This window comes from Coptis chinensis, chromosome 7 (genome assembly GCF_015680905.1).
Source record: "Coptis chinensis isolate HL-2020 chromosome 7, ASM1568090v1, whole genome shotgun sequence".
Lineage (NCBI taxonomy): Eukaryota > Viridiplantae > Streptophyta > Magnoliopsida > Ranunculales > Ranunculaceae > Coptis > Coptis chinensis.
In genome coordinates, this window is record NC_141462.1 from 54,508,788 (window position 1) to 54,526,718 (window position 17,931).

The window sequence follows — 17,931 nt, forward strand, 5'->3', positions numbered from 1 at the left end:
CAGACCCACTATTCAGTTAATCCGGGGTTATAACCATTCTCAGTTCTCCCTCTCTCATCACTTTTTAAAACCTCTGCCCTTCCTATAATGACATGCATATTCGAACAATCCATGTTGAAGAACTTTACTGTACCAAGTTCGAAATATTTTGAGAAGAGGTGCTCAGTGTGTTATTCAATACTCTAGAGTTGACACCCCCAAAACAACGTTCAGATACAGAGCAGAATTTGGCAATATCTGTTTGTTCTATGTGTTTGAAATGACAAATACAACGTAGGAATTTAAACGAGCTTCGGCATCATAGTATAACGTGCCTTGTCAAGTTGCTGGTGTCAGTTTGTACTTTGTAACATAATTTCTATAACATTAAGGTTTCCATTCACTACATACTCCACAAATTGATTTGGCTTACTATTTGACCAACTGCTAGATGTAACAAACCAATAGAAGGCTTGGGATATTGGTAACAATATCTCTTTGTGGGTTTCCTTTCATGTGCGGTGTGCATCTACAATTTATAATTTTACATCCATCAATCTCTTGTATTGCTTGTTATAAGATGAGTACATTTCCATAACTCGTGTCCAATCATTCCACACTCATAGCAGATGGGGCATCTTTATAAACAAATCTTACCCATAATTCATGCATCATCAAATTTCGGTTCTTGGCATAAAACACATCTATCAGTTGGATTAACCCCAGTCCCCAGGGATGGATCCATGATCCAAGTTTGCATGGTGCAGGGGAGAGCATAGCAATGCCTCACTATCGATGTCTATTTATTATGTGCGCACCAATGTTGTGGACTGCAAGATGCTGAATACACATGCTACTTGAACAAATTTTTTTGCATGTAATCAGAGCAAGTTCAGAGATGAACAGAAAATGATCTGGTGGACAATATTACAAAGCACAATTGCGATCATGCGACAACCAATACGGTTTAGCCATTAAAACAATAAACTATGCTATCTCACTTTTCTACAATTCAAAATATGATTTGATTCCGAAAAGCATACAAGATGCTGAAAATAATGTCTCTACTTGTGAAAGTGGTTTCTTAAAGCATGGAGCGTCTTCTACACCATTGAGTCCCAACAACAACATGATGAATCGTGTACTTGTTATTGCGGGAGACTTGATCGAAGAAATTATACCTCATGAGGTTCACGGGGTTACCAATAAGTAGTTTTACATATGGCTTCTTGAGCCACAGAGCATCTTTTTGAGCCACATATGACAAGAAAAGAGAACTAGGGAAGAGAGAGAAAAACCTGAGATAGAGGAAAGAGAATTGGAGAGAGAGAATATTAATTAGGGAGAGAGAGAGTTACGAAGAGGGAAAGTAGGAGATTATTTACCTTTTTTTGTGGCGGGCTGGGGTTTTCCTTTTGTTTTTCGCGTGAAATTTTCTTTTTTTGTCAAGTCCATAAGTTTGAAGTATAAGTACATCCGTTTAAGAGCCGGGATATATATATATATATATATATATATATATATATGGGGATGGTTATATGAACTCCAGCTTATAGTGACTCTAAAGTTACTCCACTCATATTAGTGGACTTACAAGATGAATGGAGAACACCCCCACAAAAAATCAGCTTAATTGAATACGTTTAATATTGTCAAAAGTTGTACCAAAATTAAAATAATATGGGTCGTTAGATAACTTCATAACATTATAACCGATTTTTTACGAAGTTGTACATCTTCAAATGAATTGATTTTTTGTGAGGATGATCTCTATTGTGCGGAGAACATCTACACAAAAAATTAGCTTCTAATTCATTATATTTAGCGGTGGAGTTTATTTGAAGTCATTTTAAGTGGAGTTCATATAACTTTCTCATATATATATAACATTATAACCGATTTTTTACGAAGTTGTACATCTTCAAATGAATTGATTTTTTGTGAGGATGATCTCTATTGTGCGGAGAACATCTACACAAAAAAATTAGCTTCTAATTCATTATATTTAGCGGTGGAGTTTATTTGAAGTCATTTTAAGTGGAGTTCATATAACTTTCTCATCTATATATATATATATATATAGGGACTGATGATTATTGATAAAAGTTTACATTAAAGAGAGGAGACAGTGTGGGGTGAAAAATGAGATTATGATGGTGGGGTGGTTGTACGCATGGTGGGGGATTAGTGAGGTTTCATGGAGTTCGTTTATGCATATTTTGCTTTTATTTATGTGTAATTTGTTTATTTTTTGTTTTTTGGGTTTCAAACCGCTAGGTAGAGTAAAGGCCGGTCTCGTCGTTTTGGAAACTTAAGCATGACTGGTTTTCAGGTGTTTATTGTAATATCATTGATGTGAATTAGGGTTTCACATTGTTAATTAAGTCATATATTAGTTTTTATATCATTAGGGAGTACTAGAATTGGGTCTAATTAGTAATTTAGATTATTTAGTGTAAGAGAATTTTGGGGTTATTATTAATTCCGAATTTAGGGTGTTTTATTTGTTTTAGAAGTTGTTTTCTTATATAAAGAGTTGTAGGTCTTTGGCCAAGTTAGTTTTGGAAATTGAATTGAATTGGTTTTATTGGGAATTTGTAGAATTTGTTTAATTGCAATTGCGATTGCATCGAATTGGTATCAATAGCAAGGTTCCAAAGCTTCTATTGCCTTTGAAGGTCTTGATCAATTGTTCTTATCATTGAAGAAGATAAAAGAATTAGTGGAGAAAAAAATCACTTCCGCAACTCTATCAAAGGTATATCAAATTTTTTTTTATTTGTTTCTTCTGAAAAAATATTTTTTAGGGTTAAAAAAAAATGCAGCACTGTTCATGTGTACTGTTCATCGACAATGTTCACAGTGTTTAGTTCACGTTATTATTCACTGCAAAAATAAAAATTGTTATTCTTATGGCAACAACTATTAGAGAACTTAATGTGAAATTTGAGGCATTAGAGAAGAGTGTGAATGATATAATTGAGACAATATCTGGTTATGATGAGAAATTCATTGCTTTGGATGAAAAAAATTGAGAAATTGAAAGTGGATTTGACGACTTCTCTCGATGAACACTTTGCCGAATTGAGAGATTTGTTAACGATTGGGAAAGAACCTCGGAGAGATACTTTGTCTCCTCCCATTATCGTGAATCGTCCTCTACCAACTGAGCGTGAGTTCAAGCCAAAGGTTGATATTCCAGAGTTTACAGGTATCTTGGAACCCGAGGTTTGCCTTGAGTGGATTTCCACGTTAGATAATGTATTTGTTTATCAAAATATGTCGGAAGATCACAAGGTGTCATGGGTTGCTACTAGGCTTCGAGGTTTTGCTTTGATTTGGTGAACAGAGTTTCTTCAACAACAACGCCAACGTCAGAATTTGGGTCCAGTCACTATATGGGAGCGCATGAAAGAAGTTTTGGTTCCTAAGTTTGTGCCTATGAATCATGCGCAATAGTTATACGAGAAGTTGCAAGATTTGAAACAAGATTCTAAGACTGTGCAAGAGTATACTGAGTCATTTTACCGTCTACAGTCGCGTTGCAACCTGCCAGAGAGTGTAGAAGTCCGTATTCGCCGTTATATGCATGATCTTAGGGGAGACATTTGTTATGATTTAGTTCATGTTCGGATTAATACCTTGGAGGAAGCTTATAGTTTTGCTACCGAGTCTGAGAAGAAAATGAGTTACATGTTCTCCATGTCATCTTACAGAGCCACTCCCACAGTTCCTAAGAAGATTGTTAAGTGCTACAGTTGTGGACAAGAAGGTCACATTCAAGCAAACTGTCCTAAGAAACCAATTCTGATTATTGATATGGAATCATCTCAACTTGAGACGAAAGAAGAAGCATACAAAGACACATCTGAGGGAACTCTTACATACGCTGACAAAGGATTGCCTATGCTTATGGTACATGTTTCGTCTATTGTTGAGTATACACGCGGTAATGTTTTCCGATAGAGTGCCACTTTATTTAATCCACTGGTTTCTAAAATGTGTCCTGCTCATGTGATTTTAGATAATGGTAGTAGCTTTTCTCTGATTTCTCGTCGCATGGTTGACATACTTGGTTTGACTACTATGGTACACCGTCGACCGCGGAAGGTGCATTCTTTCAGAGTTGGAGATTTTGAGAAATTGGCAGAGACAGTTCGAGTTGGTGTTCACATGGGATATTTTAGTGATTATGTTATTTGTCATGTGAGTATTGATGCATGTGACTTGGTTTTAGACACGACTTGGCAGTATAGTGGCCGAGTTGTTTATCGTGCATGGGAGTAGACTTATTATCTTTCTCAGGGTAGACGTGTCTTTACATTGTGTAATCAGCCAATGCGTAAGATGGCGTCTTATCAGATTTTGCTTGCTAAAGCTGGGAAGGATGCTTATCTTCCACCTCATCGTTGCAATGATTGGAGATCTAAGAAGACTTTTAACTCATCGGAGTCGAGTTCTTCAAGTGGGGGAGTATGTTGTGAATTAGGGTTTCACATTGTTAATTAAGTCTTATATTAGTTTCTATGTCATTAGGGAGTACTAGAATTAAGGGTGGCATTCGAGCTAAACGAGCCGAGCTTTATCATGCTCAAGCTCGGCTCGTTAATTACACGAGCTTTAAATTGAGCTCGAGCTCGGCTCATATAGACGAGCGAGCTCGAGCGGAGCCTGAGTGGCTCGGTTATTTTACACTACAAATATGCTATTTGAGTTGAACGAGCCGAGCTTCATCAAGCTCATTTGTTACACGAGTTTTAATTTGAGTTCGAGCTCGAGCTCGACTCATATAGTTAAACGAGCGAGCTCGAGCCGAGCCCGAGCCACTCGGCTTGAATTCCACCCTTAACTAGAATTGGGTCTAATTAGTAATTTGAGATTATTTAATGTAAGGGTATTTTGGGGTTATTAATAATTCCGAATTTAGGGTGTTTTATTTGTTTTAGAAGTTGTTTTCCTATATATGGAGTTGTAGGCCTTTGGCCAAGTTAGTTTTGGAGATTGAATTGAATTGGTTTTATTGAGAATTCGTTTAATTGCAATTGCAATTGCATCAATCTTATATAAAAGTAAATACAAAAACTGAAAATCTGCTTAGAAGTAGATGCTTTGTCTTCTACGATCCACATGTTCCTTTCTAACCTTTATTCCAGTGTATGGCTTGGAACATGATTAAAACAATCAAGTTATGTTATTAGGGAAAGGGTTGAATATGACCAACAAATCAATATTGCATGAACCTCCTGAGAGGGTTGGTGAGATGGAGGAGAAAAATGGTACAGGGACCAGAACCTGATTTGTGGGAAACTGAGAATTATACTGGAGTCTGAGAGCGAAATGTCCCCTCATCGAAGCTAACATGTCGAGAGATGTATACTCTGCCAGTATAATGGTCAAGACAATTGTACCCCTTATGTTGCATGTTTTAACCTAAAAGAGAACACTTACTATTTCTTCACAGAAGATTGTTAGTCAAATAAGCTCTTAAAATGTGGGTAACAAGCACACGACTAATGACACATAACTCAGAATAAGACAAGGATCAAAGCGGGAAGAAGGAGATGAACACTTTCTACTAGGAAAATGGAGATAGTTGATGAGATAGACTGCAGTAGAAACCGCATCAACCAATGCCTAATAGGAACATGACTAGTAATGAGGAGACTACGAGCCATGTAAGTAATGTAGCGATGTTTCCGTTCTGCCAAGGCATTTTGTTTTCACGTGTGAGGACACTAAAAGGATGATGAATGCCGAGGGAAAAGCAAAGTTTTTTTAAGTTACCACTATCAAATTTTCCTCTCAATCACTCTACACATAAAGGGCCGAGGATAACTGGGTTTTGATGTAAGTGTGGTCAAAATTATTGAACACCTCTAATTTATGTTTCGTAAGATGCAACCAGGTAAAGTGCAATCAGGTAAAACACTTATTTTTATCAATAAATAAAACAGAGTTTTTGTGACCAAAATGTGAAAGTGTCAGAAATTGCCAGACATTAGAGTTAACAAAGAGTAAAAGATGTAACATCATTTATTTCATTATGAACTTATTTCATTGGAAGGTGTGGATTTACCCATTACACAGCCTTTACCAAATGACTGCTTAAACTTGAAAAAGGAGGTGTCGAGGTGACCATTAAAATATCTTGAAGGTATACAACATACAAGTGATCAGAATCTAAAGTATACAAGAAAATCTTATCATGACAAAACTGAGCAATAGATAGTACTTTTACGCATAAAAGGGGACAATGTTAAAGACGAAATAGTGAGGAACGAATGGGAAGTACCATGTTATCAATGCAAGTAACGAGGAGCTAATCATTACTGCCAAGAAGTACTTACTCAGGTTTAGTTTATGCCGTGCTTAGCGAAGATAGGTCGGGTTGCAATTCGTGTGAGTGGGAGCATCTGTATCCAGGTACTAAGCAAGATCATTTGAATGATGCGGAGAATAACCAACGACATAAATATGCATGCTGGGGTGCTGGAGGTGCAATATGTAAATTAGCAAAGTTAAGAGTGTTGTGAGCCAGGGACATGACGTCTAGCAAAACAAGGCAATCTGGGACAAGTGGAAGCAAGATGCCTAGTGCCATGGAGGTGGCTACAAGATCCAGCTGGAGGAGGCGCTCCAAGAAGGTCAGTTGTATTTGTGAGGATAGGGAAGTGGGGAGGGTCATATAATGCAGAATCTTTGGTGCTTGTGTGCGGTGCTGGCAAGGGCTCTTATAATACTTCTTACCTTTGTTCCGGTAGGCAGATGAGGAGAGTGAGAAGAGGCATGAGAGACCAGTACCGTTGAGGGCCCTAGGGAAATGCACGATGATGAGACTCATAGGTGAGCAACCGAGCCCAAGAGATTAGGCAAAGTGTCAAGGCTCTTAAGAGCAGTAACCAACATATCAAAAGAAGAACCAAGACCACAAAGAATGAGATTAACCAAATCTTTTTTTGGTAACGCTTTCGCAAATAGCAAATAAGCATCAAAACAGGTTTGGCCTCCTTAAGGTACTCAAAGGCAGCAGTGTGAATGCCACGAAAAAGCTCATTAAGGTTCTTCTGGATTTGATAGAAGTTTGTGGTAGATCTCTGAGAAAAGTGCTCGTCTTCAGGAGCATATTTATGAAAGTTCTGTTACATTTTCCTCCCAGATTCGAAGGAATCTTTGAGATGGTTCACAGTGCTCAAGTACCTTCAGGAGGCAAAACTTATGTTGTGGTAAGAGTTCAAAATTTGATATGTTGGTTACTCTTCTTGAGAGCCTTAATACTTTGCCTAATTTCTCAGGACTTTGCTTTCGGATGGTCACCTATGAGTCTCGTCATTGTGCACCCCCTCTCTCAGGGCTATTCGCGTTACCTTTTCACTGATTCTTTATCCTTTGAGTTCCTGTTAGAACCACCAGAACAAAGTTAAGTAGAATCGTAGGGACACATAAGGCCTAGAGTTTCCAAATTACAGGGGCCTCCACTGCACCACACAAATGCGCCTGGCCTTCTTGGAACACCTCCTACTTGCTGGATCTTGCCAACTCTGCCATGGTGGTGAGTATTTGTTGCCTCGTTTGGCTAGACCTCGGGTCAATGGTTCCTTGTAGCCTGCCTTTACTTGATTTACAGATTGCTCTTCCCGCACCTCAGCGGGCTTTCTTCTCCGGAAGCCTGTCTGGTTATACCCCATAGCAGTAATATGATCATGCGTACTGCCATGATACAAGTGCCTCCACTCACATGACTGGACACCTTTCCTATCTTCGCCAGCGCTCACCGTACATTGGGCCTAACTTTGTACATTTTGGCAATGGACTAGCTCCCCATTATTTATACGGGTAAGATGGAAGTTCCCATTGGTTCCTCTCAGTTTCTTTTAAATAATTTACTATCTATTGATCAGTTTTGCCTTGACAACAATGAATTGTGTTCTTTTGATCCAATCACTTTAATATATTTGATATCTTTATTGTATGCCTCCTCTTTCAAGGCCAATGTAAAGATGGTCTTTAGTTCTTTACAAACCTCTCTCCATGTGTCTCACTTTATTATCTTCCTTTAACTGAGATTATGTCTTTTTTGGGGTCGAATAAACTATTGTCATCGGAGTTTAAGTGTAAGTAATTTTTTTTTCTGTAAAGGTTATCTGTGTAAATCACCACACCTTCCATTTACAATTTCTAACGAAATGAGTGTTGTTTCACATCGTACTCTTGTTCATTATGATGTTTGGCGATCTCCTACAGTTTCACATTCTGGTTACAAGTACTAAGTTTTATTTACCGATGATTATATGATTATACGTGTTTACCTTGTTGTATTTGATGAAGCCTAAATCGGCAGTTGTTCAGTCAATTTGAAAATTTTCTCACTTGAATCAAAAAGGTGTTTTCCTCTACCTCCCTCTTTCACTCTTTTCATTCTTTCTTCTCTATCTCTCTTTTGCTCCCTCACAATCCTTATTTCTCTCACTTGTCTTCCTTTCCTCTCTTTCTATTCATCTGTTCTCTTATTTCTTCCCTTTTCTTTCGTTTCCATTTTTTTAAATCTTTTATAACACAAAGATAAGGATTGATCGCCCTTTCTCTCTCCTCTCATATTCTATTTTGTTTTCACACTCCTCCTCCCCTCCCTTTCTTTTCTTTTTAATATTAAATCCACTCCTTTCTTTCTAGAATCCTTTATCAGATTTAAAATTTAGGGATAGTCCCTGTCAGAGGAGTTTTTAAAATTTAGGGATAAAAGTCCTTAAACAGTTTTGATAAAAGTCCTTTCAAACCCATTTTAAATGCGGTTTTCACAATGGTTCTACGACAATCAACACCTAAATAGTTAGAAAGAAAACAAAATTGATATCTAACAACCCACTTAGATAGTTAAATGGCATAAGAAATGCTGAACAACATTAATGCAAACATTTAAACAAAATCATTTAAACTGGCCTTTGCGGGCGACATAATTAAACAAATAATAAAAGCGAAAAACACTTGAGCAAATGCAATATGATAATTTAGAAGGTTTTAAAAATTAGACATATAGACTGAAGATAGGTAAATTCTGTTGAGGCGCCATAGATGGGTGGCAGTGCTTGTTTTGGCTGAGCAGAACATGTTGGGCTAGAATTACAGCCAATGAATCTTGCATCGCTTTAAACTTGGCATTCAAACTAGCAAAGTTTTCTTCTAATTGCTCCATGTTTTTCTTCTTGATATATGGCATAAAAACTAAAACTTTGCCAAAAAAAAAACTAATAATAATAATAAATATATATCAAACCTTTTCTCGAGTTCTTGGAAAAATCACAATTTTCTTCTTCTCGAGGAGCGATTCGTGCTCTAATACCTAATAATGAGGATTAACAAGTGACGGAACCAACAATCGTATCAAAATCCACACATTAATTAAAACAAATCAACATTATAGAGATTATCTTTTAGTTATTAATAACTTAAAAACATCAACTAATTGAAACCTAATTACAAGCCCATTATATATACTAACTGACAACAAAGCAAACCCAATTAAAACAAGACATGTGGTTTCTTGTAATTCAGAAAACTAAAATAAACGAACTAAATGGAGTGGGTATGCCTAAACGCATGCGCACCCATGGGCTTGATCTAAACTATGGTTCAGTGACCACTTTATAAAGACTTGAATGTGTGCAATTGGGGTACTATAGTGCTGTAATATCCTTCTTGGTATATCATTGTTGTTGGAGTGTCTTAGCAACAAACCTTAGCACCTTGCTATGAGGTTGACTTGTTGCTAGTCTTGTTTGATTCTAACATCTTTTTACAAATGAAATGTAACTATAACCAATTAGGGAAAGAAAAAAACCCGGATTTGTAGATACTGGTAATCTGTTGTGTTGTATGGGTATGGGTGCGTGTATCGCGTTGGGCACAACTAATGGAGTGTCCAACGCAGGAAGTTACAAAAACTAAAATTCTTGGACCTTTGAGAATATATCGTCATTCTGTATTTAGTTTGTTTGCTTATCTAGTACTCTAGGAGCCATCATAACATGCTTATTTTCAATGTTGATAAGTTATAATATGAATGCCATGATCAATCGATATTACAAGTGAGCCTATGCCCATGAGTAGAGATTCCCAAGTAGAATTAGACAATTTGTAACCAATTGGGGAAGTTTAAGCAAATCTAAATAGAAACAACTTGATGAAATCTTATTTAAGAATTGTACTCCACCTGTCCTTCTGGAGAATCTCTGTCGAATCCGAGTTGGTGTCAGTGTTGGACATGTTGACATTCAGCACAAGATATTAAGTACCCATGCAAAGTGTTTTATTCTATCCATAGTTTAGTATGTACTTCTGACTAGGTTGCACTTGTGCAGGCTGCATTCCCATCAGAGCGTCTTGGTATGGGTGCTTTCAGAATTGCTCTGGAAAGCATATTCAACAGGTTAGATATAGTATTGATCTTAAACCATTTACCGATGCCCCAAATTCCTCAAATTTCCATATGCTATAGATGATGAACCACCTTGTCAAATTCAAGACCTTAATTTAAAAAAAAACACCCTTGAGGTTGTGGTAGTACATCAAGATGTCTTTATCTGCTAGATAGTAAAAGATCTTCATGTTGGTTGAACCACTTGTAGTTGACTGCACCATTGTTACTGTCCAACTTCCATGACTATCTCTTCCACTTCATGAGTTGCAGTGCATTTTTATTTTTTATTTTTTTTGTTTTTTTTAAAACATTTAGGGCGCTGGCTGATCCCAACCTGTGTTCATTAAAACCCTTGACACACACCATTAGCATCCTCTCTTACAATATCTGATAATCTATCATCCAAAGGAGGCATGCTATACTTGATAACTTTATCTACAACATTACATGATTTAACTATATAATTCGCAGCTATGTTGCTTTCTGTACTATGCAATTAGTTCATTTGGTCTATTTGCTTACACATTCCCATTCATTTGGTCTGTAATATGCAGAATTCACTCCAAGGCTCTTGAGTATACATCCTTGGGGAAACCAAATCCTTTCGTATTTAAGAATGCAGAAGCTGTGCTGAGAGAGCTTCATCTTTCTACTCATCATCGTGGTAATCTTGGGAATGATGGACATGGTAGACGTCAAACATTTAAAACCCTGTATATGATTGGAGATAACCCTTCAGTCGACGTCAAAGGTGCACGACAGGTAATCGTATGGTGCTATGGTTCTTGACGCATTTACTTGTTGAAATGTTTGTTGCTAAGTGGTGGATATGTAATTATGTATGCAAAAACCTTGTAAGGATTAATGAGCAACAATTCTATTCTTTTCAGGCTGGTCATCCGTGGTTTTCTATTTTGACGAGGACAGGGGTTTTCAAGGGCAAAGAAAACCACGATGAGTTCCCAGCAGATCTGGTAGGTCGAGTGTTGCGTCCTAGTTCTTCCTTTTTATTTTGTGTTTTATTTTTTTTAATGTTCGGTAAAACTATAGTTTATTAGTGAAATGGTGTGATGGAGTAGAGCAAACCACAAGCACGAGTACAGTAGAGGGTTACATCAAGGTAGTATAATACAAGTAGAGAGGGGTACTTGGGTCTGATGTTGGTCCTTGAACTAGAGGATGTACATCAATATATTATCTCTTTCTGGTCCAAAAAATATTTAAGGAAAATACTTTCCCAATTAAATATAAGGTCATCAAACTTTAGACCCTAAAATGTAGAGACATCTGAAACCCAACCCCAAATAGCCTTTACCTAAGTCACCTTTAAATCAAGGGTTGGAAGTTTTTAATCGAGGATACTCCGATACAGTTGGAAATTGTACAATCACATGAAAGAGGTATTTCCACAACAATCTGACAGTAGTTGACATGTTAGAGCATTACCAATTGATCTGACCATCTACTTAGAGTTTCAGGAATTCCCCCACAAAGAGAGTTTGACATTCGAAGGAAGAGAGAAATACAACCCACAGATTCTTTGCGAAGGGGCATTCTGTAAAGAAGTGGAGAATGGACTCTTCTTGGTCAGCATGCATCATGCATCATGCTTCACTGCATCTGTTTGTGATAATGTCACCTCTGTTGTGAGATTATCCGTTGTTAAAGTCCATCCCCATATGAGGGACCACATAAAATGAGGCATCCTAGGGATTACGACCCTTGACCTTCCCCAAAACTAGTCACTGTTATTGTTAGTGCTTCTAGGTATTTTTAGAAGTTGAGTTTAATTAGTATTTTTAGGTCTTTTAGGCTATTTCTAATTTTGGGGCAATTTTAACTACAAATTTTATGTTTCTATTTTGATTAGAATTGTTTTTAGACTATGTTCCTATTTTCAAAGCTGTTTTAGCTTATAAACTGACTTATAGGCCGTTGGCCATAGTTTGAGTTGATTATTAATAACGTCTAGTGTGGTAAGAGACAGGTTTTCTCTGTGTGAATTCTTTGTGTGGGTTGAGGAACAAGGTTGTCAAACCCTAAAATCAAAATAGGGTTCTGAATTAGGTTCCAAAGTTATATTTTCAGAAATACGTGTCTATCGGAAAAGTATACTTCACCGTTACGGATTCTTTTGCGAGGAAAGTTTGGGGTGTTACCTGCTGGTTTAGGGTTTGAATGCCTCGTAAGTTTTGTACATTAATTTTGGACTGATATCCTTTGTAAGTACCCTCCGTTCTCAAGCATTCACTACATCACACGTGTCCAAACCATCAGATCGAGGTCGTACCACGCCACTAGGACGTAACCACGACCCAAACTCAGGTCGTCCCAAATATCAAATACAGCCATACATGGAAACAAATGATCTACCGCAATCCTGAAGCTCAGTCAACGCACCAATAAAGGAGACATTTACTTTGTAACAACAGAAGTAATGACGAATCATCAAGAGAGTACAAAATATAGATCTACACTTGACAACGGCTTGAAGCAAATAAGGAAAGTCAGATTAAACACCTATAAGTAGAGAGAGATGAACTATGTAAAGCTTGATTCAAGTTCACCCAAGAAACTTGATACGTAGGCAACTCTTATCCCAAGAAAGAGTGCAGCCATTCCCCATCAACCTCAACATCAGGTCGTAGGTAGAAACCTACACATCTACATCCTTACTTGACTGTCTTCATCATTACTGAGGATAATAGCTGAAACCAGGCCAGCCAGGCTAGACACATTCTGCATCTCTGTGTCTGCTTCTGTTTTTGAAGATAGAAAGCAGGCTCTTGTGCTAGTGGAGATAGCATATAGCGAGCGGTCATGGCCAACCAACCCATTTTTTTTTTTTTTTAAAGCAGAGAGTCAATGATTTTGTGTGTTACAACTTAATATCATATCAACTCCACACAAGTTAGATCATGGGTGGATAGTGAACAATTTTATGGGTATAAAGAGAGGAAACCGAGTTTATAATAAACATTCTTAAAGGACATGAACTTCAAGGAAAACAATATTCTTTATTGTATGATGGGTGTTCATTTTCCTACAAATTAATCTCCTTGTCTCTCGCTTTTCAGGAATCTTTATTTCTTAAATCAGACGCAGCCTTTGTGATTTCAGAAAACCTTACTTTTGGCGTAACTTTCTCTAGTAGAGTACATTTGCATTCTTTTTCTTTGCTGTATTTGGTCGTGTCATAGCCCCGCCCTTTTTTTCGGCGAAATACCATTTTAGTTCTTGAAATTTGTGTTTTTGCTTGTGTGAAACTTGTTTTCAAGTTACAGACTCCCAAAAATATATTATCTTCGTAGTGTCCATTGTAGCCTTGCTGCAGAAAAACAGGTGGTGAAAAGAAATTTAGTGGTTTGGCGGCTGCAGAACAGCAATACAAGCTCGCCTGGCGGCCATATCATCTGCCGTTGTGTCTTTTTGTTAATGCACGTGCTGCTAGAATAGAGCCACCCTGAAAAGTGTTATTGAACAAGATCCATATGACTGGTACATAAAAGTTGCCAGTTTTTCTCAAACTGACTCTGATCACATGATTTTCAAGTGACGCTTCTTACAAATCTCCTTAAGTAGCCATTTTTTGAAGCCTATTTGTCTACCAAAATTCAGATTTGATTCATCGAATTCAAGTCCGCTGTTCTTGGTCATCCTCTATAGCTTAATCTAAGTCCTTATCCACCCATTACTGGAGAGCCCGATTTTTGCCGCACTCCATCCTTCAGGCCTACAAAGTGGCAGGGATGAACCTAGGTAGGGTTGAATACCCTCAGTTATTATAGAAAATCTATGCAGGGTATACTCTATCCTAAGGTATAAGCCTACTATATCTACTTTAAAAACATTTTAGTTACTACTTGTAGACTGGAAATTTGTTTACATCTTCAAATTTAGTTTTTCATTCATGGCTTCGAACAATAGAAATTACAATATCTTCAGAAATTTATACGAGCGGTTCGAAAACACTAAATTAAGGACTGAAAATTTTCCTATTTAAATCCGTTTCTAGATATGTAGGTGGTTGAATACACTTGAGAAAATTTATGTGTCTGCAATGTTGCTACTTTAAAATAATTTAGTTTTGCTTAAGCTTCTTACATCCATTCTCTATTTTGTTTTTGCTATAGGTTTCTGTGGTTTTAGTAGTTTCTAAAATTTTGGATGTCTCGTAAGTCGTAACTCACCATTTTTTATGAACTTCATACTTTCTTAGTAAAGACCAATTTTCGGCATTAAAGTCCTTTTCTTTAACAAGGTATGTAGATATTATCCTTTTTTAACTGTAGACTGATACTTTTTCTGAGTGTAAAGGAATTGAGTTTCGTCCTTACAGAGTATTTTTTTCGGTTGTGAATTTGTGGATGCCCTGTATCACCTACTAAGCCAGAACAAAAAACTATGTTGGTTCTCGTTTCAAGAGATCATAGCCCGCCTTCTGCATTTTTAGGTTTTGACCCGCTTGATGGCCAGTAAACTTTGCAAGCTTTTGTAGATGTGAAGCCAACAGATAATGTGCCTATCAAATGTCTTGAACTCCATTATTTATCAACCTGAAAGCTCCATTAGTTCTTACTCGAGCACCATCTTCATCGTAGGGTCCTATTGCCACACTGTAGAAAGGAAAACCATGTACACAACTGCCCCTAAATACTCGTGTCTTTTTGCAGGTTGTTGACACTGTTGAAGATGCAATAGACTACATTTTGAGAAAGGAATGCACACCATAAAGTTTATGAACGTCAGCTTTTATTTGCGAACTTCCTCCTAGTTCTCATTTAAACACAAATTTGAACACATGAAGTTCACTTTTACAACTTGAAATACAGAGTTACCAAAAAAAAATACCTGAAATGCAGAGATTTCGAGAACAGATTTGAGAAAAACGTCTTACCTAACGATTGAGATTCTAAACTACAGATGACAGCTAATCGTGAATTCATGTGACGGTGCCCAACAACAAACGGGTAGTGGCCACCTAAGAAACTGGAACCAGATAAGATTGAAAGAATTTCTTATGTTTTTTTTTCGATAAACCAAAGAATTTCTTATGTTGGTGCAACTACTCTGTCCAATGATTTGGACCTTTTATGTACTGGTATTTTTGTAGTGTACAAGGGCATTTTTATCAAGGAGATATTTTGACTCGCAATCAAGTCAATTGACCTTTGACCCATAGCAAGTGGAAAGGTGGGGAATATAGAATTTATTCTTTTATTCGTCTCTCTTTCCAACACTCCTTTCGTTGTCTGTTTTGATAAACTATTGTTTTCACCCTTATTTTTGGTCAACTAACGTTTTCCCCCTCGTACAAAATTAAGAGCTTAAAAAACATTGTATTTTCAAGTCAATAACATTCTCACCCTTCTCATTGATTCCGGCCCAATTCAGGCAGTCTGAAACACACGTGTGCGTGACGTGTTGTCACATAAAATCACACGTGGTCATAACTGATGACTCAACATCATGTGCTTAACACATGCGCCCATCTTATTGTGAATACTTCACGCGAATTAGTTTAGTCTTTCGTTCTCCAATTTGATATCCGAAACCCTAAATCCCCAATTTGATTTGATCTCTGAAACTCAAACTAAAGATCGGAATTATTCTTTTGAACTTCCTATCTTCATTTTCGACCAGAACACTTCAATTTAATAATGTCCCTTAGGTCTGAAAATAGTTCGAAATTTTGTTTTTGTGGTTCTCCTTCACCAATTCAAATGTCATTTTCTGACAACAACCCGGGAAGGAGGTTTAATGGGTGCATCAACTATAGAAACCCAAATGGAAAATGCTTGTTCTTCGAGTGGATAGATCCAACAAGCGTACTAGGCAAGAAATACAGGGCATTGTATTACGCCCATGAGGATTTGAAGATTGAAGTCGATGACTTGAATGACAATTATGTGAAGCTGCAACAGAGGAATGGACGGCTAGAGAAAAGCATTGAGGCGCTGAAGAAAAAGACCATGGGGTTGCAGAAGAAAAACTTAATGAAGAATGGGGCAATCCTCTTTCTATTATTTGTGATATGGATGTTGTGGTTGGGCGCGGCAAACTCGATGTAAACTATGTTGAATTGAACCATAATGTAATTTTGTAGCTTGGATGAATTTAGATGAACAAATGATGTAATTTTCTATCATAATGAATTAATGGTAGCTTGGATGAATTTAGACGATATGAATGCATTTTGCCTGCTGTGATTCTAATTTGTTGGTATCATATGAATGCATTTTGTGCAAAGCAAGTCATTTTCTTACTTATTGAAGTGATTCTAGTTTATTCGTTACTGTAAGAGTCAGAGTTGCTTTCTCTTCCCATTAGTGATTCTTGTCGAAGTGAAGTGATTCTTATGATGATCGAAAAAAAAAAAAGTGATTCGAGAGTCAGAATTACTTATTGAAGTGATTCTATGAGGGCATCTCCAATGGGGGGTGTAAAATTACACCTCCACCTAGGCTCCACGTAGGTGCCATTAGGATTTTACACTTCTAATTGTATATTATTGTATAGCTTATAAATATCCACATTCTATACTCTCCAATGGAAGAGTGTAAAAAAAAAATAGATTTTAAACTCGGACGTCACTTGGAGTGACGTCCCTCTTTAATTTAAACTGGGACGTCACGTCACTTGGAGTGACGTCCGAGTTAAAAAATTACTTTAGAATTAGAAATGGACGTTACTCCAAGTGACGTCCGAAAATTATTTCACTCAGATGTCAGTTCGAGTGTCGCCTGGACTTTTTATTAACTAATAGCGAGAGGGGGAATTCCCCACCCTCTCTATTAGCTAATACACTATTACCTACGGTATAACACCCCCATTGGAGAGAGTTTTTTTATATTTGGGGTGTAAAATTTCCACTCTATACGGTTTACACCCCCCATTGGAGATGCCCTGAAGTGTTAATGGTGTGAGAAGGATAGAAGAGGAAAAACTTGATAGAGTGGGGTCTGAGATGAGAAAATAGAGAAAAGGAGAGAAGTGATAGCAGTGGCAGTGGCAGGTCATGGATAAAGTTTCATTACAAGGAAGAGTGAAAAACATAGCTTGAAAGTTTGCAGCAGCACCACGCTCTCAAAGTTTGCTAGTTTGAGCATGATGGAGGCTAGCAGGTTTACACAGTACCATGACAATTCCACCAGACCTTTCATAGCATTAACTGCCCTAAGTGAATCAGAACCAATTATAATATTTCAAATCCTCAACATCAAGGCTCCTTATGTACCTGCTTCAATAGCAAGCAATTCTTGTACTAGTACTGATTTCCTTATTCAGAGTAGAGATGATGTCTTTTTTTTTCGATAACCAGATCTAGTAGAGATGATGTTGTAGACAATGTACTCACATTTGTGTATGTTATGCAAAGAAACAAGTTTAAAACATGAGCTACGCCAATCAACTGAAAATATACCGTACCGCAAGAAATCTATAGTCCTGCTGAATGAAGATCATAACTGAACTGATCCACAACTAAGAACTGAAATAAAAAACCAACATAAGACCTACTCCCGCTAGGGTAGCAGTAA

General features: G+C 37.3%; 1 protein-coding gene across 4 annotated transcripts in view; it reads left to right on the forward strand.

Annotated features, from left to right (window-relative positions):
• Positions 1 to 16,577, forward strand: part of LOC147487995 (mitochondrial hydrolase YKR070W-like) — a 28,118-nt gene extending 11,541 nt beyond the window's left edge. For all 4 annotated transcript variants that reach the window (XM_086570181.1, XM_086570182.1, XM_086570183.1 and 1 more), the window contains 4 exons: positions 10,335 to 10,402; positions 10,948 to 11,155; positions 11,284 to 11,367; positions 15,067 to 16,577. In XM_086570181.1, the coding sequence (XP_086426307.1) occupies positions 10,335 to 10,402; positions 10,948 to 11,155; positions 11,284 to 11,367; positions 15,067 to 15,126 (420 nt within the window). In that variant the 3' untranslated portion in view covers positions 15,127 to 16,577. The remainder of the gene's footprint in view (positions 1 to 10,334; positions 10,403 to 10,947; positions 11,156 to 11,283; positions 11,368 to 15,066) is intronic.
• Positions 16,578 to 17,931: the final 1,354 nt, after the last annotated feature.